This window comes from Desmodus rotundus, chromosome 3 (assembly GCF_022682495.2).
Source record: "Desmodus rotundus isolate HL8 chromosome 3, HLdesRot8A.1, whole genome shotgun sequence".
Taxonomy (NCBI): domain Eukaryota; kingdom Metazoa; phylum Chordata; class Mammalia; order Chiroptera; family Phyllostomidae; genus Desmodus; species Desmodus rotundus.
The window spans coordinates 166,822,778-166,847,532 of record NC_071389.1 but is presented as its reverse complement, the minus strand read 5'-3'; the positions used below and the strand labels follow the sequence as shown (position 1 = coordinate 166,847,532).

General features: G+C 40.0%; 2 protein-coding genes across 4 annotated transcripts in view; one reads left to right on the top strand and one right to left on the bottom strand.

The window, feature by feature from the left end:
* The window catches only part of TM7SF3 (transmembrane 7 superfamily member 3), a 31,517-nt gene extending 21,507 nt beyond the window's left edge, over positions 1-10,010 (bottom strand). Inside the window, exons 1-3 of the mRNA XM_024575796.3 lie at positions 9,705-10,010; positions 3,952-4,106; positions 1,331-1,481 (exon numbers count right to left, since the gene is read on the bottom strand). Coding sequence (XP_024431564.3) covers positions 1,331-1,481; positions 3,952-4,106; positions 9,705-9,795 — 397 coding nt within the window. The 5' untranslated portion in view covers positions 9,796-10,010. The remainder of the gene's footprint in view (positions 1-1,330; positions 1,482-3,951; positions 4,107-9,704) is intronic.
* A 5,959-nt stretch (positions 10,011-15,969) lies between these two features.
* Positions 15,970-24,537, top strand: MED21 (mediator complex subunit 21). 3 transcript variants are annotated; one of them, XM_024575867.3, is made up of 4 exons: positions 15,970-16,059; positions 19,776-19,890; positions 20,764-20,864; positions 21,404-24,537. In XM_024575867.3, exons 1-4 carry the CDS (start codon positions 16,018-16,020, stop codon positions 21,578-21,580), a joined length of 435 nt encoding a protein of 144 aa, XP_024431635.1. In that variant the 5' UTR covers positions 15,970-16,017; the 3' UTR covers positions 21,581-24,537. The 3 variants fall into 3 exon arrangements, with proteins under 3 accessions (XP_024431635.1, XP_045040263.1, XP_071077161.1); XM_071221060.1 differs by having other exon boundaries at positions 16,004-16,104; XM_045184328.3 differs by lacking the exon at positions 21,404-24,537 and having other exon boundaries at positions 20,751-20,859.
* The last annotated feature ends 218 nt before the right edge of the window (positions 24,538-24,755 follow it).

Sequence of the window (24,755 nt, the reverse complement as noted above, 5' to 3'; positions counted from 1 at the left end):
CAAACTTTGAGGGTAGTCTAAATTTCCTTGCCTCATCTTTACTCTTCAATAACTGTAATCTAGTTTTCATCCCCACTGAGGCACTAAACTGACTCTCCTTAAAGGCCACCACTGACTGCACTTTGAAATGGACACTGTCAGTCACTTCTCTTGACCTCTCTGCAATGTACTATTTAGCACTCCTTACTTTAGGCAAAACCTCCTGGCTCTTGTCATACTTTCCTGACTACTCCTTGGCCTTATTCTTACTCCTTGGCAGTTAGCATCCCCCAGAAACAGTGCCTGGCATGTGGGAGACACTATGAAAGTATCTGCTATTATCTCCCCTCCTAAATCTCTATGTATATGCTTGGACAATCGCACTCACTTCTGTGGCTTTTATGAACAGCTATTTGGTTAAGTGTCTAACCTTATTCCTCCACTCCAGGCTCTTATTTTAAAACTGACTACTATGCATTTCCATCCAGATGTCCTACTAGTGTCTCAAATCATTGTGTCCTGACCTGAAGTCACCATCTACCATCCCAACCCCCTAAAACATCAAGCACCATCACAACCCTAATTCTACACTTATTTTGCATCACAATCTCCCAGCGGCCCAAATGGGAAGTTTATGCTCCCCATTTAATAATCCATAACCATCGTTCACTGTCTTATCGATTCTACCCCAAATATTGCAAATCCTGCCCCACTTCTCTATCTCTACTCTCGTGGCCTCCACGAGATTCTCATTTCTCACTTTGAGGACTTGAAGATGTGCTGAGTCCTCACTCTGCTATGTTCTTTCCAACTCGCTTCCCCACACTGCGTCTCCGATTAACTTTCTGAGATGAAATTCATCACAATATTCTTGTGCTTAAAAACTCTCTGCTTCCTCAGAACCAATCTCTGAATAGAATGCAAACCTCAAATTGTATGCAAGGTGCTCACATTCTGCCTCCAGCCACACCCACTATTTGCCGTTCTCCAAATACTCCATTTTTCTTCAGCACCTTCCTCTGCCTATAATAGGCATCTCAGGTATTAAGGACCACATCTTGTCTTTTTGTTACTGCTTCTCCAAGTGCTCCTTAAATGTTTTTTGAATGAATAAATGTATTCTCCTAGTCCCTACTAGGCTTTCAATCATCATGCTAATTTTCTGGCTCTCTTGCTATAAAAACCTTCCTGATGAAATAAATAAATAAATTAATTAATTAATTAAAATCTTCCTGATGAAATATATTGTGTTTACAATAAACACTTTTAATAAGATTACAGTTTTCCCTAAATTTTCATGAACAAGTCCCATATTCTGGACAGCAATGAGCGTCAAAGACAGAAAGGTTACCTCCTTCTGAGTAGGAGAGTGGAATGGCCACATTTTGGACAGGTTCAGCATCTAAAGTCTCCATATACCAAAAGCACATACTCTGCTCTGGTCTAAGAATGAAAACCAGTCCTTTGTCAGTGCCTGTTGCCGAGGTACTGGGAAGGAAAGTCTGCAATAAGGAAGAAAAGGGTCATTATGAATAGGGAATTGAGCAAAGTATTTAAATTCCAGAGCTGATCTAGTATGCATGTACTATTCCAGTCTTCTCAAAACAAAAAGGAATAAAAACAGACCTTCTTTACATAATTAAATAATTTTTTCACCTCCATGTGTATGAGCCCACACATACATATGAAAAAACCGTTGAAAATACATGTTGTTTCATCAGATGCAATAAAACTTCCAAGCTCTTCAGTTCCCCAAATTAAGACTTACTATGTCAGGTACTAAGACTACTGTTGAATGATGAAAAGACTTTCATAATGAGTCTGATGTCCTTTATTCAGGGCAAAACAATGGGCTGGGGGAGTGCAATGCCTCATAAGCTGTGGAATACTGTTCCTGAGGGATTCAGCGCAAGAGCGAGCTCTACAGAACATTAAAAACAGCAATGCAGAAACAGGGCAATAATGGGCTAGGAGGTCAGGAAGTTCTTAGACACTAGCAGGTCCTATTTTTAGCTAAAACTGAGCTGGAGGAATGTGATGGGCACATGTTAGGTTTCCTCGACAGGTTTTCCTGTAAGTGCAGACTGACTTGCAGATTGAGTTTTCCATAAGTGACAGATGGGTTTCAATTTGACAAGCATAAGGGAGAATGACCCAAATACTAATTGACAAATTATAGAACAAACAGTTTCAACAATCCAACCATGATGACCCAAAAAATCCAAAGGGCCACAGCTCATCAGGAAGGGCGCAGGAAACAGAAACAGTTCTCTTCACACAGACCACTCACTGCCAGAGCTACATGCAGTCCTGCTTATCATCTCGGTAGTACAGACACAGTGAGAACTAAAGGAAAGCAGCACGGTGAAGAAACATTATTATAATTAAAGATAACTAAGATTCCTTCTGCATGAAAATTGAGGCCCGAGGTGTTGTTCATCCAAGCCTTTTGTCACGGTAGTTATGTTGACATCTCTTTATCCAAGCTCTGTTTCCTCAGAGGTAAAAACAGGCACTGTAACTATTTTGTTGAGCTGTTGTGAGAATTAAATTAATTATATGACAAATCAGACACCGGGGTTTCTAACTAGAAGCCCCAGAGGCCCAGAGAATTTCCAGAGGTCCCCATGAAATCAATCATACAGATGTAACTACACATTTTGCCGGAGAGAGTCCATAGATTTCAGCGGATTCAAAGTCTATGGCCCCAGAAGCTAAGAACCACCAGCCTAGTACATGTAGGTATGCAATAAATATAAATGCCTTTTTTCTCTACCCTTTCTCTTCCTTCAAATGTCTGTGCTGTCATGTTCTTAAGAAGGAAATTATGTATGCACCATTTTATTATGTCTCCTATGTAAGGGCCTGAATAGGAAGTTTCCTTTTGAATACAGTCCCAGGAAAAAACTTGGCTTCCCCCGAGGAATTGGCATGGTTTTCCTGTAAGAAAGTTAAGAAATTTAACATGTTTTGATTTCTTATGGGTCACAGACACTGTTATCTCTTGCAATTAACAATTCATTCCTTCCTATTTTCCTTGACTGAACACTTCTATTTCTAGTCTATTAAACTACCACACGATGCTCACACTTTCAAACCCTTGTGACAGGAGCAGTACGTCCGAATAAAAAAAACACAAAACACTTGGTTTGGAAGATAATATGACCAATGCCTATAAAATATATATGAATTGGACTAAGAGAGCATTGTTTAGCAAATTCTAGGCACTTATTAGAAGATAGGCTTAGGATGAATAAAAAGAAACACAACTTCATACAGAGTGGAATTTATTTACCTAATGGGTCTTACAGGCCAAATAGAAATAGATTCATAAAAGGTTAAAATAGATGGCAGGTCTTTAATAACTTAGGTTAATCCAAGGCATTGGAGAAACTTCCTAGATCTGAGGTTGAGGTTAGGAGGTTATTGATGACTTCTGTAAGAGTTCTAAATGCTGCCAGAAGCCCACCACAGGACAAGAGGAACTCAGTGTTAGGATTCTTTTGTTTCCATGAGACGCCAAAGAATAAAGTTGATCCTAAAGGGTCTTAGTAAATGTACAAGTGGTAGTAAACTTCAACACTGAATGGCTAAACAAAAGTGAAAACTCATTAAAATGTATTCTCAGATAAAAATCAGTAAGGACCCGGGAAAGTAATAAAAAGAAAAAGTGGGAAATCATGAGAAAAACTCTAACTACATTCAGACAGGAAACATTTGGCACAACTCATCCTCCCTCGAATGCAGCATCACCTCCTCTTTACGCCACATGTGACCACACTCAGGAAAGGCCTGAGATACTCACCTCTTAGCCAGTCTAAATCATTAACTTAAAAGAAACCAAACTTAATTTTTTTTTAAATGTAAGATACACAGTTAAACAGAAAGAGGCATCAAATGCTAATGCTTATACTAAAATGCACGGCCCCCAAACATGGAAAAGTTTGCACAGAAATAATCCTTTGTGCTTACCTTGGAAAAAGAAATCGTTGTATTCTGATACCGTGAATGTATTTGGAAAATAAGAAAAGTCACATTGCTGGAAATATTACGCAAAATAGCTTCCTCTGGAAAGGGCCTGCTGAGCTTGAAGTACCTAAATTTCCCCACAGAAAACTCAGTAATACCTACAACGAGAGAAATGTTTCATTGTAATATATGCACAGCTAATATCAATTTGTAGAAATCATATACATGAACATACACACTACTAATTTAATGATCAGAAAGAAAAACCAGTTGAGATAAATATTATTACTGCCCCCATTTCACTGGTGAGGACAATCTTAAAGAGGTAAAGCAGCCCACCAGGGTGAATCGGGTAGTGAGTGGTAGAACTAAGAACTAAAGTGGTAAAAAGGTATTTCAAAAGATGCAAACAATACTTAAAGTGGCTGAGGAAGTTCAAGGTACCCGGCTCCCAGAGCCGAGAAAAATTCCCCATCTGGTAGCAACTCTAACAATTCTATTCTGAACAGAGTCCCTGAATTTAAGAACTAACAGCCATGAGGAGCCACTACTAACAACTGTGAATGCACTGGAATGAAAGAACAGTATGATCTCATGAATTCTGAAGTTATCCTGGAGACACAGAGTTGGCTTCAGTTTTATCCCACCATTTACTAGCTGTCTGATCTCAGGCAAGTTTCCTAACTCCCTTGAACCTCGATTTCTTCATCTGTCAAACGGGACTGTATTACCTAGCTTGCAAAAGAAGGTGCCATCAACATTGGCAAAAATGTTATTTGAATGCTCATGCCAGACACTTCACTTATATAGAACCATAGGTATTCTGGAAAAAAAGAGCTTTTTGTTAGTTTAAGGATCAAGTTCAGAGTCCACATAAAAGAGAAGTTGTAACAATAGTTTTCCAACACCTCATCTAGGCCCTTCCCATCTGTCTGCTTGCCTCCAATTCTGGTTGTGTTTAACTCACTCACTCTGTCTATGGCTCTCTGTGTGTCTTTGTCCTAGCTGTACATCAGCTCTTTCTTTGTCCAACCTAATTCCCAAGTAATCCACTGAACAGGTAAACCGGGGTGAAGATAAATCACAAGTAAGAACGATTTGGAGAACCAAACTGTTCACTGCTTTAAAAGACAGTAAGGAAAAATAGGACCAGGATATTAAAATACATTATTAAACAACCAGTAACTTAAAATAAGTAGGGGTATTAAATGTAGGTATCCCTGGGAATATATTTTAAGCAATTTCTCTTTTCTTCACAGTTCACTGTTTATAAAATTTCTGTAGTAATAGTGAGGCGTTCTTATCAGAAAGAAACTACACAATTTGAAAAAGCACGCATGCTCTTTTTTTAAACCTTCATGCTTGAAGGCACTCAAAAGGTTCATTTTCCCACATGCATGTGCAGTTGTCATAGAAACCTTTCCTGAAAATACAGTTTCCCTGCTGCCCTACAATTCCGTATTTCACGTAAGTCAAGTAACCTCACGTGAGCGTCTGTGTCTGGACTCCTGTGTTCCACTGGTCTGTCTGTCTAAGCCAACACTAATATCACAATCTCCTTTTCGGCCCCGAGTTTGTTCTTCCTCTTCAAGACTGTCTTGACTATTTTTGGCCCTTTTTCACTTCCATATAAATTTTAGAAAGTACCTTGTCAATTTACACACACACACACACACTCACAGACAAAAAAATCCTGCTGGAACTTAGACTGGGATGGACTAAATGTATTAATTTAGGGAGAAATTATATCTTTATAACAGAATTTTCTAACCTATGAATTTAAGATATCCTTCTATTTACTGTTTCTCAATTTATCTCATGAATGTTGTATAGTTTTCTCTGTAGTGGCCTTCATATATCCTGTTATAATTGGCCCTAAATTTTTAATGTTTCTTGATGCTATTGTAAATTTACCTTTTCTTTTTAATATTTTTTAAATGTTTATTGATTTTATAGAGAGAGGAAGGAAGACAGAAACATTGATGTGAGAGAGGAACAGTGATTGTTTGCCTTCCGTATACGTCCCAACAGGGGATCGAATCTATAACCTAGGTATGTGCCTTGACTAGAAGTCAAAACCTCAACCTTTGGTGTACAGGATGATACTCCAACCAACTGAGCCACACTGCCAGGCAACTTACTTTTTCTTTTAAATCTAAATTTCTAGTTATCTCTTCACCAATATGCCTTTTTAAAAAGTTCTCCAGCCGATTTCTAACATTCAGCCAGGGTTGAAAATGCCTAATTCAATGTTTGATGAGTTAGGAAAGGTTAAGTATTTTTTCTCCTATTCTGTTATCTTTAACCTAACTTCTGCGTGAAAATCCTTTGGCAGTGTTACCTCTGCATAGTCTGAGAGCCATTTCACAACTTTTTTTTTTAAGATTTTATTTATTTATTTTTACAGGGGAAGGGAAGGAGAAAGAGAAGGAGAGAATTCAATGTGCAGTTGCTTGTCATGCTCCCCCACTGGGGACCTGGCCTGCAACCCAGGCATGTGCCCTGACTGGGAGTCGAAGCAGCAACCCCTTGTTTCACAGGCTGGCATTCAATCCACTGAGCCACAACAGCCAGGGCCATTTCTGAATTTTTATAGAAGGCTGTGTATCAACAAAATCAGTTATGGTTTAACTCCTGGCTATTCAGGGCTTTGTCTCATTTGACATTCCAAAACCTAGGACACTACTGGTTGCCTAGCTGGCACATAGTAAATGTTCAGTAAATGATAGTTCAATTCTGTGACCTCAGGGAAGTAATTTCTTTTCCCAGGGCCTGAGGTCCCTCATGGTACAATAAAATTGAGGTACCTGTGCTATATATATCCCTTGGCTGCTGAAAGTATCAAACAAATGGGGAAAAATTTGTAAACTGTCCAATACCACCCAATAAAATAGTATTAACCTCAATTAGCTTTTCAGTGTTTCAGAGGCTCATCGTATGTTTAAAAAAAAAAAAGGCAGGCATTCCATATGGTCCCACAAATAAACTAGTGGGGAGAAGAGGACTAACAGGTGGAAGTGCTAGGCACATCCATCCTAAGCATCAAGTTGAGAAGGAGACTTCCTTAGAGGGACAAGTTAAAAATACTGAAAGCCAAGACAACTTTAACAGTACAGTATAGCAGAATCTGCATTTAATTTCTACTCATAAAAGCACACATGGCAAATAAAGGCATATAACCAAAATATATCCTGTAGAAGTTAAGAGGAACTTAATTCACCTCTAAGCCATCTGGAAAGGGATTCATCAGAAACATTTTATGAGGCATAATTAGATCTTATGACTGTGGGAGTGGGAGGAAAACTACATCAAGTGATATTATAGAGCAAATGGCTAACATGGAAACAAAGCCTTTATATTGTATCTCTAGAAAGCAGTGTCTCTGTTTTTTCTTGCTAAAACTATTTTTTGCCATCTGATCCATAATAGGGGGGACTCTTTTCTATTTTTCATACACTTCCTCATTGCTACCTAGTCAACTTTTCTTTCCAAGAATTTCATTTCACAAAGAACTACCCAATCTCTTTTCTTTCCCCATCAAATCCTAAACTTGCAAACTTAAATTTTTCAACTCTTCCTTTTTACCATTTTGCCAAAATTTACCTCCATTGTTTGCGTTTTCACGCAACAAACAACTTCTAAGAGAGATCTGTGAAAGTTGAGTCTTCATAATTCTCTTCAGAGGAAATATTAAAAATAGAGGCAGTTCATTTAGCTACTGGAACTGGCTGGCATTCAACTGCCCCTCGCAATTGCTCATTTATATCTTATGAAGTTTCATTAGCCCTAAAAGCTGAAAGGAAACACAAAAGTGTACATACCACCTTTCACATACCTTCAAGAGAAAAGGATCGCTAGCAACTAACTATACAAATGGCCTGCTCCCTTACTTACGGCACTATCAACAGCATAAGTATTAGAAGATGCAAATGACATTCTGCACAACTCCAACTGCTATGTAACTTCTTGTGAGTTAATGGATACAAAACAAACAACGAAAGATGTCCAAGGCAGCAGAGAACTGGAACTTCAAGGCAAGGGTAAACTGTTTAAATGTGTGATGCTCCTCTCGTGCCCAGCTGGTCACAGAAAGCATCTTCTTCATTCTAGGAGCTCCATCTGCCCCCTTCAAAGATTCGTTTGGCTTTCAAGCCACTACTCAAGTGGTGTAAGTAAACTTGTCCTGCTAAAGATGGGTAGATCCTCCTAAATTACAGCAGTTGCTTAATTTATTCAGTTTGACTAGTTATCAGAATCCACAAACAGAAATCTAGCCACTTTCCAAGAGAATACAAGCCTTGAACTGAACTAAGTCTTTCTTAATTTCTATACTGATTTTTATCTGACGAATGTGGAGAACATCAGCTTTATTTACATCACTCAGCAGTCAAGTTCCCACATGTCCTTCTGCACAGAGCAACAACACTAATGCAAGGCAAAAAGAGTAACATGGTAGATGAAATATCAGGGCTGAAATCAGAGAAAAGAGGCAAGAAATAGCATCTGAAAAAATATTAATCTCTCAATTGCTCACATTTCTCAACTTTTGTATAAAAATACTAATGCACAGACCTAGAGATGAAAAGTTCTGGGTCACAGCCCTCCTGACTCAGGGTCTAGCCTGGGTCAACTACAACCTCGATCTCCCTAATTCTTCACCTGTTAACATGGAGCATCATCTCTTCTACCTCTGTCATAAGGCTATTTTGAGAAATGAGAACTCACAGAAGAAATAAGTGTAAAGCACCATACTAAGTTAAATATTGGGGGGCAGCTTTGTTAAGCTGCTGGAAGGACCATGAAATTGGCAGCGACACTTATTCGGGTTCAAATGCTGCCTGTGCCCCTGTTAGCTGTTTGCTTGGGTAGTGAGCATCATCACCTTGGGCCTGGCTCCATCCTCTGCCACGTGAGGATTAAATAACAGTTCCGTGAACAGCACCTGACACATTCTGCACTGCAATGAATGTTAGTGCCCTATGATAAAAGAGGCTATTTTTTTTCTGTAAAACTATAACTTCCTTTTTCAGCTTTGACCTTAAGTCCTATGCAAAGATTCCAGAACTCAATCTGCATAAGTGCTTTTCAAAGATAAGTATTTAGGAACAAAATCGCATTACTCAGAAAATATTATGTTTCAGAACTGTAACTAGTCTCTTAAGCTCAAAACAAAACTAAGAATGTGCTTAACCTCAAGGGAAAAGCACATGATGATCAGCCTGGCACAATTAGTGCTTTTCACAATTTATATATTAACAAACCACGCATTACTGCTAAAATCCATTCACCAAGCACATGACCTACAATCTGAAACCCAATCTGAGCTCACTTTTCCTCTCAAACTCTGCCGAGTTTACCAACTAGAAAAGCATCTAGATTTTGGAGTGTAAAAACCTGCTGCAGTCGGGAGGACCATCGATCGTAAAGCCCTCGCTTTCGCACCAAGCATTACAATTCAAAGGCTCACATACGCCCCTTGGGATCAAAGAGGTGCTTTCAAGTGTTAAATTAAACCCACAAACATGGCTGTTCCCTGACGGGAAGAGTTACTTATCTCTTCCCATTTCCACAGCCTAAATTAGGAGGCCTCCTTAGCAAAGGGGATTGCCTTCGGCAGGAAAGGACTCCGATCCGTTCCTGCAGGTTCTGAACTCTGAACCTCTCCCGCCAGGTGGACAGACCTTAAGGTGGATTTCGATCGTGCAAGAAATGCAAAAGCAACTTGGGCTGCAGAAATGAGGCGACCCCGACCTTACCCACGCTGGAGTTCCCGACGGTCTCGGCTCCACCAGCCACTCCGGGTTGCGACGCCAGCGCTGCCAGCGCCATCAGCCGAAGGAGCCCCATCGCTGCCCGGGCCCGGTGGAGCCAACGCCAGGGCCGGACAGCGGCGCGCTCGGGGCCGCGCGGCCTCGCCCTCGCTACCCCGGGGCGCTCGCGCTCCGCGCCATCGCCCGCCACGGATTCGCGCCGCACGCCAGCCAGGTCCGCGGGGCTGGCCAGCAACCTCGGCCGCACTGCCCCGCCGCACCTACAGAGCGCTCGCTCTCCCCACACCACCGTCTGCCGCCCCGCCCCTTTTACGTCACCGCCTCCTGGCCCCGGCGGGGACCGGCGGCGAGGCGTCAGTGCGCGGCGCGCGCCCCCTCGCGGCGCCAGGCGGGCGGCGGCCTGGAGACCCAGGAAGTTCTGTGGTGCAACCTGCACTTCTCCCTTTTTTATCTTTCCCATTTACGAAAGCCGCCGTTAAAGTAAAAATAACTCTGTTGCGGCCTAAATTTCTAGGCCCCTGTTCCCGAGTGTAACGGTCCGTTGCAGAAAGAAACTAGAAAGGAGGCATCTGTGCGCAAAACGCGAGAATAACGGTTTTCCCGGCTGCGATCGCCGTCGGGGCGCAGGCGTGGTGATGTTAGCAGGGGACTGCGGGGCTAACGCTGTTTCCGTGTGGTCACTGCGCTGGTGGCGGGCACCACATTTATTTTTAGTGTTTAGTTTTGAAGGTTTCGTGTTCTCTAAGCAAAATATCCTCGAGGACTCAAGACCGTGCGCTAAACTTCCTCTCTCAGCTCTCGTACCTGGGTGCGGCTGCTGGGTGAAGGGCAGTTGTCCCTGGATGGCTCCGTGAGATGGTTGCAGAATTAGACGAATGTTACGTGGGGGAGATTGCTCTGCTTTCCTTGTCCTGCTCTTTAAAATTTTCATTTATATATTTTAAAGAGGAGCTATCTTGAAAGTTACACACAGTATGCGGTGAATCCACTATTAGGCTAAAAATCTATGGCAAGCACCACGTGTTAACAGGCGCAACTCTTCCCGTCCTCCCGTCTGATCCAAATGTTCACGCCTTTGGTAGCACAGTCTATTCCTATGGTGTTTATTCACTCTCCCACATGCCCCTCATTCCTGCCACTCTCAGTGGAGGAAAGACCAGGAAGATAACAGGGGCAATTACGATAAAGGTAGCATTTGAATCAGTGATGGATTGATTGTTCAATAAAGCTTGTTCTGATATCGGAGAGGGTTAAAATTTTCAAAATGCAATCTGTCAAAATTTTCAAAATGCAATCCCAAAGTAATAAGTAAAAACCATAACTGCTACAAGATGTGTATTTCTTTTATTAAAGAACAAACAACTGATCTCAGAATGTTTTTTTTTAATTTTGAGAATTTGTTAGAACAAGAATCAGCTGGAATCTGGCAGTGCCAAACCGGAAGTGATTAGAACGGCTCATGGGAGGAACTTTGTAAACAAAAAAGCAGAGGAAACCATGAAAGAAAAGATTGGTAGGTCTGGCTATTTAAAATGTTAAATTTCGTCCTGGCCTGTGTAGTTCAGTTGGTTGGAGCATTGTCCTGTAACTACAAGGTTGTGGGTGGGATTCCCAGGAAAGGAACAGACCTAGGTTGCAGGTTTGATCCCTGGTCCAGGTGAATACAGGAGGCAACCAGTCAATGCTTTTCTCTCCAATCCATGATCCTCTTTCTCCCTTCCTCTCTCTCTCTCTGAAAGCAATGAAAAAATGTCCTTGGATGAGGACTAAATAAGTAAATACATTTCATGAAAGTTAAAAACCCTAAACAATATGAAAAGTCAAGCTGATGACAAAAATAAAAATAAAAATTTGCCAAGGGCACAAATAGGGAATTTCACACACAACAAAAAAGGAAACGTAAGCGGCTAATAAAAAACATGAAAAAGTTCAAACTCACTAGTAACAAAAATTCAAGTTAAGAAAATAAGTTGTAAATATTCTAAAAGAATAAGAACATTCAGTGTGGATGAAAGATCTGAGAAGTAGACATTGTAAGATAACACTAACTGGTAATGTAACTTGAAACAGCTTTTTATAGCATAAGTCACATGATGGCTTTGGTATAATTCCACTTTTAGATTTAAGTATGTAATCTGTACAAAAATTAGATGTACAAAATTAGTGTAAAAAACTGTTCAAGGTGTTATTTACAATACAAAAAGAAACTAGAACAACATAAATGCCCAACAATAAGGAATTAAATAACCTGGGATACACGCATATAAAAATATACTGGGTAGCCCTTCAAAAATCACGTTTTTAAGGGAACTGATTGATTCAGAAATGTTTACTAAAAGGCGAATTACAAAGCAATAAATATTTATAGTATAAACTTTGTTTTCTTTTAAATATACATTTATGTTTATATTCATAGAAAGAAAGCTTGAAAAAGTATCAAAATGTTTAAAATCATAAAGGTGATTGGATTAACAATAACTTTCTTTGCACATCTGTGCTTTGTAAAAATTTCCTTTCAACATTGCTTTTGAACAAGAAAATGTAATTTTTGAGAAGATATGTATAGTTTTAAAAACTTTCTCATGCAAACCTTAAAGATAACAGTCCATTTTCCTGAGTATGATACATAGTGCTTTCATGATATAGCTCCTATCCATCTGCCCAGTTTCTTGCTGCAACTAAACTCAAACTCTTCTATGCTGTACACTCAGTTAATTTCAATTCCCTGAACTAACCTCATTCTCTCCCCTCCATACCTTTGCATTGTAGTTCCCCATGTCTGCAGAGGACAGCTGATGACAGATACGTCAATAATAATAAGATGGTCTCATTATCTTGGTTCTGAAATACTGTGACAGCTTGTGAGGATGATTGGCTGAGGTCCCTTGCTCATATAAGAGTTCCAGTGGACACTGGAGCAAATGGGCTCAGCAGCTTTGCAGATGACTTTGTTATTTGTATGAACTGAGAGGAAACACAAAAACTAACATGATTCCCCAATCTTAAGATAGACAGGGTCCTGCAGAAGTAACGCCTGCTTGAGTATGGTTGGTAAGGTAATAATATGCGTGTAATAATTTATAGTTTTAATTTGAACATTTCACCTAAAATGTCTTTATGGTGTGCTTTGGTGTGATATTGTTATGTTATAGAATTACATGGTTATGATTTTGTAATAAAAGATTTTGTAATAAAAAAGAGGTGTTATTTGTGCCAGACCCTGTAGATAACTAGAGCCTTAAAGTCTGCTTAAGGTTTAGAGAAGGAAGGGAGGAAGGAAAGAAGGAAGGAAGGCAGGCTCAAGACATCTTAATGGAGATGTGGGCAGGGATTCAGGGAAAAGGCAGGAAAAGACCTTTGTGAAACTTGCCCATTTAGTTAAAAGACCTTTGAAATTTGCCGTCTCCACTCTCATGTCACCTTTGCTCTGTATTTTTAAACTTGTGTTCTTCTTGTGGACAGCAACATACATTACTTTGTTTTATTATACAGTCAAAGCATTTACTGTTTTTATTAAATTTAATAAATATTTATTTAGTCACTATTATATGGAAGTCATTATGCTAAGAAATTCATTCATTCAGTCCAAAATATGCATTCAGAGGTTTCTGTGTGCCAGGCTAAAAGCTTGGTGCTAGGTATTGGACATATGGAAACAATTAAAATGTTACCTGCTCCTAGGTATCTCATGGTGCTGAGTGAATTTGAGTGATATATTAATAATTACACTTTAGTGTGCTAAGTGCAATAATAGATGTATAAGAAACAGTTGTGGTAAAGATTGGGAGCAGTTAACTAGAGTTTCAGGAAAAGTTTTGTAAAGAAGAAGATATTTAAAATAAAGTTTGAGCCCTGGCTGTTGTGGCTCAGTGGATTGAGTGCCGGCCTGAGAACCAAAAGGTCACCAGTTCCCATTCCCAGACTAGGGCACATGCCTGGGTTGCTGGGTTTCTGGCCAGGTCATCAGTAGGGGGCGTGCAAGAGGCAACCACACATTGATGTTTCTCTCCCTCTGTTATTCCCTCCCTACCCCTCTCTATAAATACATACATACATACATACATACATACATACATACATAAAATAAAGTTTGAAAGCTGAGTAACCGATTAACAAAGGAACAAGATGGAGGTATGGATAGAAGTGTGGGTATTTCATACAAGGAAGAGAGAATTATATGTGTTTTATATAGTGTGCATAGAAGTGGGAAACAGCAGAACATGTTTAGGGAATTGTGAGGAGTCTAAGTAAATAAGCAAACAATAAAAGCAAACACTTATTTTAGTATTTCAGCCAAGATGACAGTGAACCTGGAAAGCCAGGCAGAGATGGCTGGACATCACCCCGAGGTCTGGGTGAGCTACTGAAAATCTGTACAGAAGGTAACGAACGACAAAACAAAGGCTGTGTCATAACGTAACTTGAAGTGGCTCCTTGACCCCAGGTACCCCAGTTCTCTTCAATCAGGTTACAAAACTTAGTATTCTCCTTTAGTCGGTTTCCTCATTCATCCTCCTGTATCCAACCAGTCACCAGTTCATGTCAATTTTCTTTCAAAACAGCCTATCTTCTCTTATCAGGGTCAATGTCTAGTCTAGGCCCGGCTCACTCTTGGATAACTGTAAAACCCTCCTAGTCGGTCTCTGGCTTACTGGTCTTTGCAAACCTAGCACTCATCATACTTCCTGGCACATGGCAGGCATTCAATAAATAAGGTACAATCTCAACTGAGGGCGGGAGAAGAACATCACAGATTACCCCAAATTACAGATAAAACAAATTAGAGTTACCTCTCATTACATGTGCCTCAGCAGAGGTTCTGAATTAGGCCCAGAGGTATGTGTATTATTTGGGAATGGGAGTGGAGGAGAAGCAGAAGTGGAGCTTCCCAGTTAGGGTTGGGGTAAATCCAACAAGCTAAATTCCCCATGGATAGTCTCCCGCACCTTCCTCCTACCCTAGGAGGTAATCAGGGATAATCTGACTGAGAGAGTACGGACTCTTGTTTCAAGTCCACAAACCCATCATTGGCTGTTTCCAGGCAGTTTTCTTTCCCATTATCCTCAGGCTAACTTTTCTTAATACCAAGTTCATACTATCACTCTTCACACTCAAACTCTCAGCAGATCCTAACTCTAAGTCTAAACTGCACAGCTTATCTCTTAAAAAACTGAACCTGCACTTCCTATACATGTCCCTTCTTTTCCAGCAACCTCTCTTCCAGCTACACACTGTAAAACTCCACTCTCCTCTTCGCTAACCCTCACACATTGTTCTCACTGTCACACAAACAACAGACGGTTATTAGCTGCCTACACTCCGAATCTTATCTCTTTACTGCAAATGCTCATCTCACATCTTATCTCTTAACACATCTTATCTGTTAACTCCAAATGCTCTTCTCACCTTTGCCCATCCAGACCTTCCTTCTCTGTCCACTTCCAACACAGGCGATACAGCTCAGTTTAGTACTTGTTTGGGTCAAGTTCCCCAGCACACCCACGCTCACAATTAAAGCACGCACCACACCCCATCTCCATTGGATAAAGCCCTTAGTACCCAAAGCAACAGGAGCATCCTTAACCCAGCCCTTCCTGATTGGTGATTTTTAGTTTGTATTTGTTGAGGTTAAAATCGGTATCTTGACTCCCAAGTATTCTTGAGTTGCTTGCTGTGTATGTTTTGTGGTCCAACTGGAAAGTAAAAGCAATGTAAAATAAATATTTAAATAGATGTGTGAAAATGAATACATGGCCCTGACCCGTATGGCTCAGTTGGTTGAGCATCCTTCAGCGAAGTGAAAGGTTGCGCGTTCCACTTCCAGTCAGGGACCAAGCCTGGGTTACAGGCTTCGTCCCGGGGTGGGGGCAAGAGGCAACCAATGGATGATTCTCTCCCTCTCTTTCCCCCTCCCTACCCCCCTCTAAAATAAATAAAATCTTTTTAAAATGAATACGTAAACGAGTAGCAGACATTAACGTTTAAAAACTGCAGACCTTAATCTCCTGAAGTGTTTAATACCCACAAGCCTGGAAAACAGTATAGTATATTAGTTCCAAAGGCCAGGGGACCTCACAGTCCCAAGTTGTTCCCAATAACCCCAGCAAGGATCTTTCCCAGGTAGAGCTACTCTGCACAGAGCAAGTCTCAGGTAAGTCCTCTCTCTCTGTGGGCGTGTGGTTGTGCTAGACTCCACCCCTTCCCGGAATGCAGCCCGGAGATTGGCCCCAACGCGTTTCAGAGCTGCCCAATCGTGTACGAGCAGCCGCTTTAGGGACCTTTCTCTTACGGGAGGAACATGGCGGACCGGCTCACGCAGCTGCAGGACGCCGTGAACTCGGTGCGCAATTTCACTCCATTAGGCTCTTTCTTTCTCTTCCCTGAGGTAAAGCGAGGGAGGAAAAGGGGCTCGGTAGACGAAACCCGGAAGTGGGGAGCGGACAAAAACAGGGCTTCAGCGAAAAGCGGTCGGGGAGGCGACGGCGTCGCGGCGTCTTGGGTGGTTTGAGGCCGGCGACCGGGCGGTGCGGGGAACTGCGGGCGGGAGCAGCCTCTTTCCGCTGGGAAGGGGAGGCTCCGTCTCCTCGGTCTCCTCGGCTTCACGGACCGGTCCTGTTCTCGGGGAACAGTGTTGTTTCGTCAGTGATGCTTAGACGACCTCTTCTTGTTTGGGAGGAGGGGAGAAGCAGCAGAAGCTTCTTTTCCCCCTTATCAGTGTTAACCCGCGAAGGAGAACCTGTGCTTCTGATGATTATTGGGTATTTGTCACTAAATGTTGGCCGAGGGGATCCTCCGCCTAAACTTCACTGTTGGGGCGGGAGTGGTGGTGGGATGAGAAGTTCTGTTTCATCTTAGCTGGTACTTACAGACCGAGGGTCTCGTCCCATCTCCTGGCCACGCCCCGGCGTGCATCAGTTCGGGGAGCACTGACATCCTAATGGTAATGAGTTCTCCAATCCTCGTCTATTTCCATTTATTTAAGTCTTCTTAAAGGGTTAATGAACCATAGGACTCATGTACTTATTACCATTAAGAGTTAAATAGTTTTCTAGTGGTAGTTCTATTTCTCAGCGTCATTCTATTTATGATCTGATGTCCAGGTAAGATGCATATAGAGAGAATATGTTGACTGAAGATCTAAGTACCCGGCCTCTTGCCAGTTTTTCCGCATTGGATGCTAATAAGTTGACATTCTTGTTACTGTATCAAGTTCTGTAGAGTGTGAGTCTACTTGTGGGAAACTGATCTGCTCATTGTGTGTATAAAATAAGATCGTTTAAGGCTGAGAGGGCCAGTCCCTAAATGTTGATGAATTCACCAAGATAAATTCTACCTTGTGGTGATGTTCCTGGGCTGCCAGCTAACCTCCGTCAGAAGATACTCCGTTGCGGTTTTATAACATCTAATTGTAATGATGCTGCCGGATGGGAATGTTATTTTAGAGAAAGATTGCATATTCATACCTGTCTTGTAGCCAGAAGGAGAGTAAAAACAAAGTGAATATGGCCTTAACTCTGTGGCAGAGTTAACTCAATTCCGATGGTTGGATTTAGAAGATAAGCCTCTATGTTTACTAGTATGAGTGCCCACTGTGTATATAAGCACTATCATGTTTACAGAGAGACACTCCTTAAGGAGTTTACATTCTGATTAGAAAGATGTCATATACTCAAGAGACATTTAAATAATGCAAAAGCAGTGTGTGGTTAGGGAGCTCTAATGAATCAAGTGTTTTCAGCTGTAAGTGCTGAAGTACATTGGAATAGAGTGGATATGAACTCAAATAGAGGGAATCTTCTCAGCATTTATCTGAATTGTAATTATCTGTAAAATTATTAAAATATTATTGTAAATAATGGGCTTTATATAGGTATATATGTCTATCAAAGGTGTTAAGCATATTATTTTTAAAAATGTATTCGTAACCCCACCAAGATAACATTTGTTTCACCCTCTGAGAACTACTGAAGGGCAGACACTGTCTAGTTAACTGTATCTCTGTAATGTTTATACATGTACAGTACATGTCATAAAGTTGATTTTCAATAAATATTTGTTGAATAAATAGTCTTGAGAGCTTTTGAAGGACAAAGCAGATAGCCACTGTGTTGAATATTTTTTGCTGTACTGTGAGAATGTTCCCAATTTAAAAATAAAAATTAGAAAAAAACCTACTCAAGTTACCAGAACCAGAATTAGAATTCACATGTGTACAGCTTCTGAGAACTTACCACTGCTCCATTACATTTGCAAATTGTGAGCAAAAGTATTGTATTTGGGAATTAATTTATCACTAGTTAGATATATGCCAAGGAGCAAGGAGCAGGAAATTGAGTAAATAGGGTTGACTTAGATTATTGAAAGCTTTGAAACAGCCTGAAGAATTGGAGCTGTATTTTGAAGACCATGCTGGGTGAGCTCAAAATTTTTGAGCAGGGTAAAATAACGTAGTGAACTAGAAACAATAAGGAGGCTATTGTAAAAATTCCCGTGTGAGATAATTGGTTGAACTAGCATAGCAGCACTGATGATAGAAGAAAAAGGGGAAGGTTTTGCAGGATTTGAAGATGAAAGAAAAAAAGTCTGAAGTTGTGGCGGTTGACTAGGAGAATCTTAATATAAATTAGATGTTAAGCAAAGAATTGAGCTGACTTTGAGTTCCGTCATGTAAGTGATGGCGGAGAAGTTTAGTGGCAGTGCTTATTCATTGATTAGACATAAGGAATTGATTGAGATGTGAGAGGACAGGACTGTTGACAGAAGTTCATGGGGAGGCTGAGAGTATAAATTTGGAGCTGGTAAGGAATTAGTACTTTTTTAAAAATAAAGATTTTATTTATTTATTTTTAGAGAGAGGGGAAGGGAAGGAAAGAGAGAGAGAGACATCAGTGTGTGGCCGCCTCTCACACGCCCAGTAATGGGGATCTGTCCTGTAACCCAGGCATGTGCCCTGACTGGGAATTGAACTGGTGACCTTTGGTTCACAGGCTGGCACGCAATCCATTGAGCCACAACAACCAGGGCAGGAATTAGTATTTTAAAAAATACATATTTTATTGAAGTTGTCCCAGTTTTTCTCCTTTTTGCCCCCCTCCACCTGGTACCCTCATTCCCTCCAGCAACACTCCCCCCGCTTAGTTCCTGTCCATGGGAAGTGCGTATAAGTTCTTTTTGGGAAGGAACTTTAAATAAGTTCTTAAAGGGAAGGCATTCCATTTATAATTCCTTTAGCAAAGAATGAGAGGAGGGTGGCATTCTGGATGCAGAGTAGAATAATAATCTCCATTTCCTATACTAGTCTCAACATTCCCCTGTCTATTTTGTACTTACCAATTATGCTTTTATTCCCTGTACCTTTTCCCCCAACGTGCCCCTTTCCCCTTCCCACTGATAACCCTCCAAATGATCTACATATCTATGATTCTGTTGTTTGCTTACTTTGTTTTTTAGATTCAGTTGTTGATGTGAATTTGTCGCCATTGGAATTAGTATTCTAAATCTTCAAAACTGCTTAAAGAATACTTTTAGAACACCAGGAGTTTGCAAATTTGGGTCATTTAGAAAAACATTTCTAAATACTTACGGTGCTATCTTTTTCCCACTATTTCTTTAGATTTGTAACTACCCTGGTCTCAAAAAAGGGATCAATACTTTGTATATGAGTCACACAGGTTTTATTTATCATGGAACCTTACTTAGATATTTGCCAGTCAAATTTGCTTTTTCCCACTACTACCTCCAAAAAGTCCTTACTTGTGCCTGCAACCAGTATTGGCCTGTATTTCTATTATCATTCTGTTACCTTCGGAAGAAAAGAAAGATTATTTTGTATTTCTTTTTAACTGTTTCAATTAGATTGCTACCAAACCTTATTTCTTTACATGATTAAAACTTTTAATTATTGTTAGTAACTGGCTAATTTTATACAGATTACTTTTTTGTTTCATTCCCTTGCTCAGAGATCATTATTATAAGAACATATTGTTGTCATTACCAATAAAATCCTTAAACTTGACGAATCCTTTCTAACTTTGGGATGTTTTCTTTGGCCTCAAGCTTGCAGATCAGTTTTGCAATGCCATTGGAGTGTTGCAGCAGTGTGGTCCCCCCGCCTCTTTCAGTAATATTCAGACAACGATTAACAAAGACCAGCCAGCAAATCCTACAGAAGGTAAATAGATTTCCTTGGCTTCTCTTAGTTTGACTCTCATATTACTTGTAATTTTTAAAATTAGATTTAATGAGAAATGCAAGGGCATGAATGGAACTGGAGAGCATTATGCTAAGTGAAATAAGCCAGGCGGTGAGGGACAAATACCATATGATCTCACCTTTAACTGGCACATAATCAACAAAAGAAAAAAGCAAACAAAATATAACCAGAGACATTGAAATTAAGAACATTGTAACAATAGCCAGAGGGGAGTGGGGAGGGGATAGTGGGGAGAGGGGTTTTCAGGAACTACTATAAAGGACACAAGGACAAAATCAAGGGGGAGGGTAGAGGTGGGGGAGGGAGGTGGGACTGGCTGGGGTGGGGTGGGGTGGAGGGATGGGGAGAAAATGCAGACAATTGTAACTGAATAAAAATAAATAAATAAATTTTAAAAAACGGCAGCTTTTTTTTTGCTTTCTAAAAATGTTATTATTGTTTGAGAATATTACTACATAACATGTCATAATTCTGTTTATGTCAAATAATAGATTGTTACTCTTTTAGAGGAAAATTTGTATGAATTTAACTGAATTTTGCTTCTTGGACCTTAAAAGGGAAGGCATTCCATTTACAGATTACTTTATTCAAGTGACCACCATATTGACCTAATAAGTGATACATACTACGGTTAATTCCCAGTTTGAATTAGTATCAAGGGTAATTCTCAAAAGTGTGATAGGATTGACGTGTCAAAATTATACTTTAATCATTAGAAGTCTAGTATAGAAAAAGTTATGTAAAGTTTTCTGGTTTCCTTAACTTAATGTCTCATTTCTGTTTCTGAAAACTTGAGCCCTAATACCCTAAAATAGTAGTCTCTTTCTCTAGAATACGCCCAGCTTTTTGCAGCACTGATTGCACGAACAGCAAAAGACATTGATGTTTTGATAGATTCCTTGCCAAGTGAAGAATCTACAGCCGCTTTACAGGTAAAAATCTCTTTTTGAGTACTTTGCTAGTAGGGAATTTTGGATTAAAGGAGATACATTTAATACCATTTGTTATAATATTTAAAGTTTGATATTAAATTTTAAAATGGGCATTTCATTCATTGTGAATTAGTGTAGTCTGTTAAAGATTGCATTGAACGTGTATATGTAGCTGTCCAATTTTGAGTTAAATGGACACTTTCTATTTTTATCACTTTGGCTCTTTACCTAGCAAAGAATGAGAGGAGGGTGGCATTCTGGATGCAGTGTAGAATAATAGTGTCCAAAAGCAGCGTGGCAGGGAGTCACATATAGACATCCAGCGATCTCTAATTGAAAATTCATCGTTTTGAATAATTCAGACAGGGAAAGCTTTTAGTAGTTCCCTGATTTTAGAATATTTGCCACTGAAAGATCTGTCACAGTGGTTGCATAGTCATCCAGATTTAAAGTAAAAACTTCTGCAGTTTGTTCTCAGCTCTTACTAATCTCCAGGTTTTTCATTTCTCAAAAGATCTTTAAATTTGTGTCTTATAAAGGCTGCCAGCTTGTATAAGCTGGAAGAAGAAAACCACGAAGCTGCTACATGTCTAGAAGATGTTGTTTATCGAGGGGACATGCTCCTGGAAAAGATACAGAGTGCACTTGCTGATATTGCACAGTCACAGCTGAAGACAAGAAGTGGTACCCACAGCCAGTCTCTCCCAGACTCCTAGTACCTATATATACCATGTGGCGGAGAAAAGAACTGTTTCAGTGCCGTTAAGAATTTTGCATCAAATTTAGATGTAAGCCTTATCAAAAGTGAACAGAAACATTAAGTACTATAACACGTTATCTTTTTAGCTATTTTTAATAGTCTTCTATTTTCACTCTTGATAAATTAGCTTCTAAAATTGTGATTGAACCAGTTTTAAATCATTATTATAACATCATTTTTTATTATCTGAATGAAATTGAGGCAGCTATTGCATTAATGGTTATAATATAATTAAACAAATGTACTATAAAATTCTGTTGTTACATAACTCTGGTCTTTATTTTTGTCATATTTCTACAGTCATTTTACAAATAAAAACATCTCTCAAGCCAGAGGAGAGGTGGTGAGTGCAGAGATATGGGACATTTCAACTCAGGTTGGTGTCCTTCTGCCTCTTTAGAGGTCACATTGTAGACATTTGGAGCTTGAGCAAAGTTTCTGAAACCCTATTGCTTTTTAAGAAACAAAGAGAATTAATGTGGTTGGACAGGAGATTAGGTCACTTTTACGGAAACTTTCCTCTTTTTTCCAGAAGTTTATATCCATTTTAGTTCATCTCCATACTTTTTTCTACTAAGAAATCCTCTGTCTATGGAATTTCCATGCTATTGTGAGAATTTTTCTTCATTCCAAACTATTTTTTCCCCAGCTTTTCATTCTTCCCCTTAGTTTCAGTAGTGAAGTACGTTTCCAGAGTCACCTATTCCTTCTCATTCTTTTTATTTATCTGAGGTTCTGTCTTCTAATCTTGTTAACTTCTCAACCTTCGTTGCTGCATTGTAATCTAACCAGAAGGTACCTCCACTATATCAGTTACTTCGGTATGATTTTCTCTATTGCACTTAGTTTGATATTGTGAGCATTTGTGTCAGCATTATCAAGTATGATTACTCTCGGATCTTGGATCTCCTTGAGTCTACTTATTTTCTCCACTAGAAAGCTGGAGTGAAAATGTGTTCCACATTGTAACTGGTTCTGTCTCCAAAGGCTACATTTTTCAGGATATCCTGAGCTACATTTTCTGCAATCTGTTACTTACCCAGAGTTTAAGAAAGAGCAAGAACAACAATCAGAGCTCTATTGCCTGTTATCCCCATCATAATAAAGCTCTTCCACAATTCTTAAAAAATACTGCTTGGAATCAGGGGTGTCCAACCTGCGGCCCGTGGGCCTCATGTGGCCCAGGATGACCATGAATGCAGTCCAACACAAAATCACTAATTTATTTAAAACCTTTTTTTTGCTCATCAGTTTTCGTTAGTGTTTGTGTGTTTAATGTGTGGCCCAAGACAACTCTTCTTCTTCCAGTGTGGCTCAGAGATGCCAAAAGGTTGGACACTACTGGCTTAGAGGCACTTTTTAACTCCTATAATATAACTTAGAGAATCATTAACTTTTAAAGTTATGTTAAATGTTATTGTACTAATGGATATTTAAAATGTTTGGCTTGTTCTCTCTGATATCACTTAAAATGCATTTTATTTTTAAACACTGGCATGAGGTTTCTGAAAGATAACGACCCACAAAAGAAAGCAACTTTCAAAATACTGAACCCTATTCAATACAGTTAGCCCCAAGAGACGGATTGTAACAGTTACAGCCTTAAGCTTGTGGGTTGACTACTGTTAAAATACTACTCCTACCTGAAAGAGATTTTTTATATTTGATACTGCCTTCTCCTTCCCCACCCCTTCAGTTTAAGGTATTGTAGAAAAAAGACAGTATGCACTCTGAAGTATTCATGAAGATTGTACAACAAAATGTATAAAGGTTATATACAACAGCTTCTCTTAGACATCATTTTATGGACATGTCTGTTGGATCGGGGAGTCTCAAAGCTGCAATAGATGTATAGGCAATGACGATCTTGTGCCTAGTAAACAGATTTGGGAGGATAGAAAACAGAATGCTCTTTCCTTTCATGCCCTGATCTATCCCTCCCTTCCCGTTTACCCACATCTAAATTGTTTTAAAAATTAGCATACATTTGGTTCTGTCCAAAGTGACCATGAAGACATTTGGTGCACGCCAAAAGGGCCTTGATATTTTGTCCCATTCAAACATCCATGAGCAAAGACCTTTGGGTGTGGACCAGATGTCTCTGTGAACCTTTTGGACAGAACCAAATGTCCTGCAAGGACTTTAAGGAGAAAAATCCTTAGATGTGGGGCCACTTCCTGTCTTTTCCCAAAGGACCTCAGACCTGTTTGAATTTTGGAGACCTCAGGGAAACCAGGGATGCAAACCTTAATGGTTTTATTGGATATAGATATCTATGTGACTATCATACTTGGTCCAGTGGGGGAAGGGGGCACCTGAATTCAACTCCAGGTCTGAGCAAAGTAACTTGGGAGGGAGGGAGATAGATATAATATGTCTAGGGCCCTTGAGACCAACCTGATGCACTGTGGTCATGGCTTCTACCTGCATATATTACTGGGTAGACATCCTGTACACTCGTAATTCACCCCCCTCACGAATGCCAGAGAGGGTATTCCCACTCAGGACACGCTAAATCTAGAGAGGTGGTGGTGCGACTTAAACTAATCCCCAACCCATCTCCCTGCCCGTTGCCTGTTGGGTGCCTGGCCACTGACAATTTACTTGAACGCTGTGCTCCTGGAAAACAGTAACAGTTAAGAAACCCCTCCAACCTCCTGTGTTCCAGAAAATGGCCTATGGCAAAGAACCGCTTGCCCTACATAACTAAAATAAGATCTGTGTATTACTCCTTTGTTTACAGACCTTGACCCTCCAAATTCCCACTCTGTCTCATAAGTAATTTAACTCTTTGTCCCCCCAGACCAACTGGAAAAATGTCCTGTAATGTGATCAAACTTCAGGCTTCTCCCCCATAAGCCTGTGGACTGGTATATGGAATACTTCCTTCTCAATGACACCTCCCAAAAAATTGACCACAAAAAAAGAAAAAAAAAGACATTCCCTGATTAGTTGTCCCATTATGTCATCCACTCATCTCCTTCACACCCAGGTTTTTCTAGCCTTGTTTACTTCTTCCTGTTAAAAAAAAGTCCCTTTCCACCTCATTTTTGAGATGCTTGCAGATCTTATGATCAGAGCATTCTTTACCGTATTTTAAATTAGAATATTCAGTAGGCAACTGTTTTTTC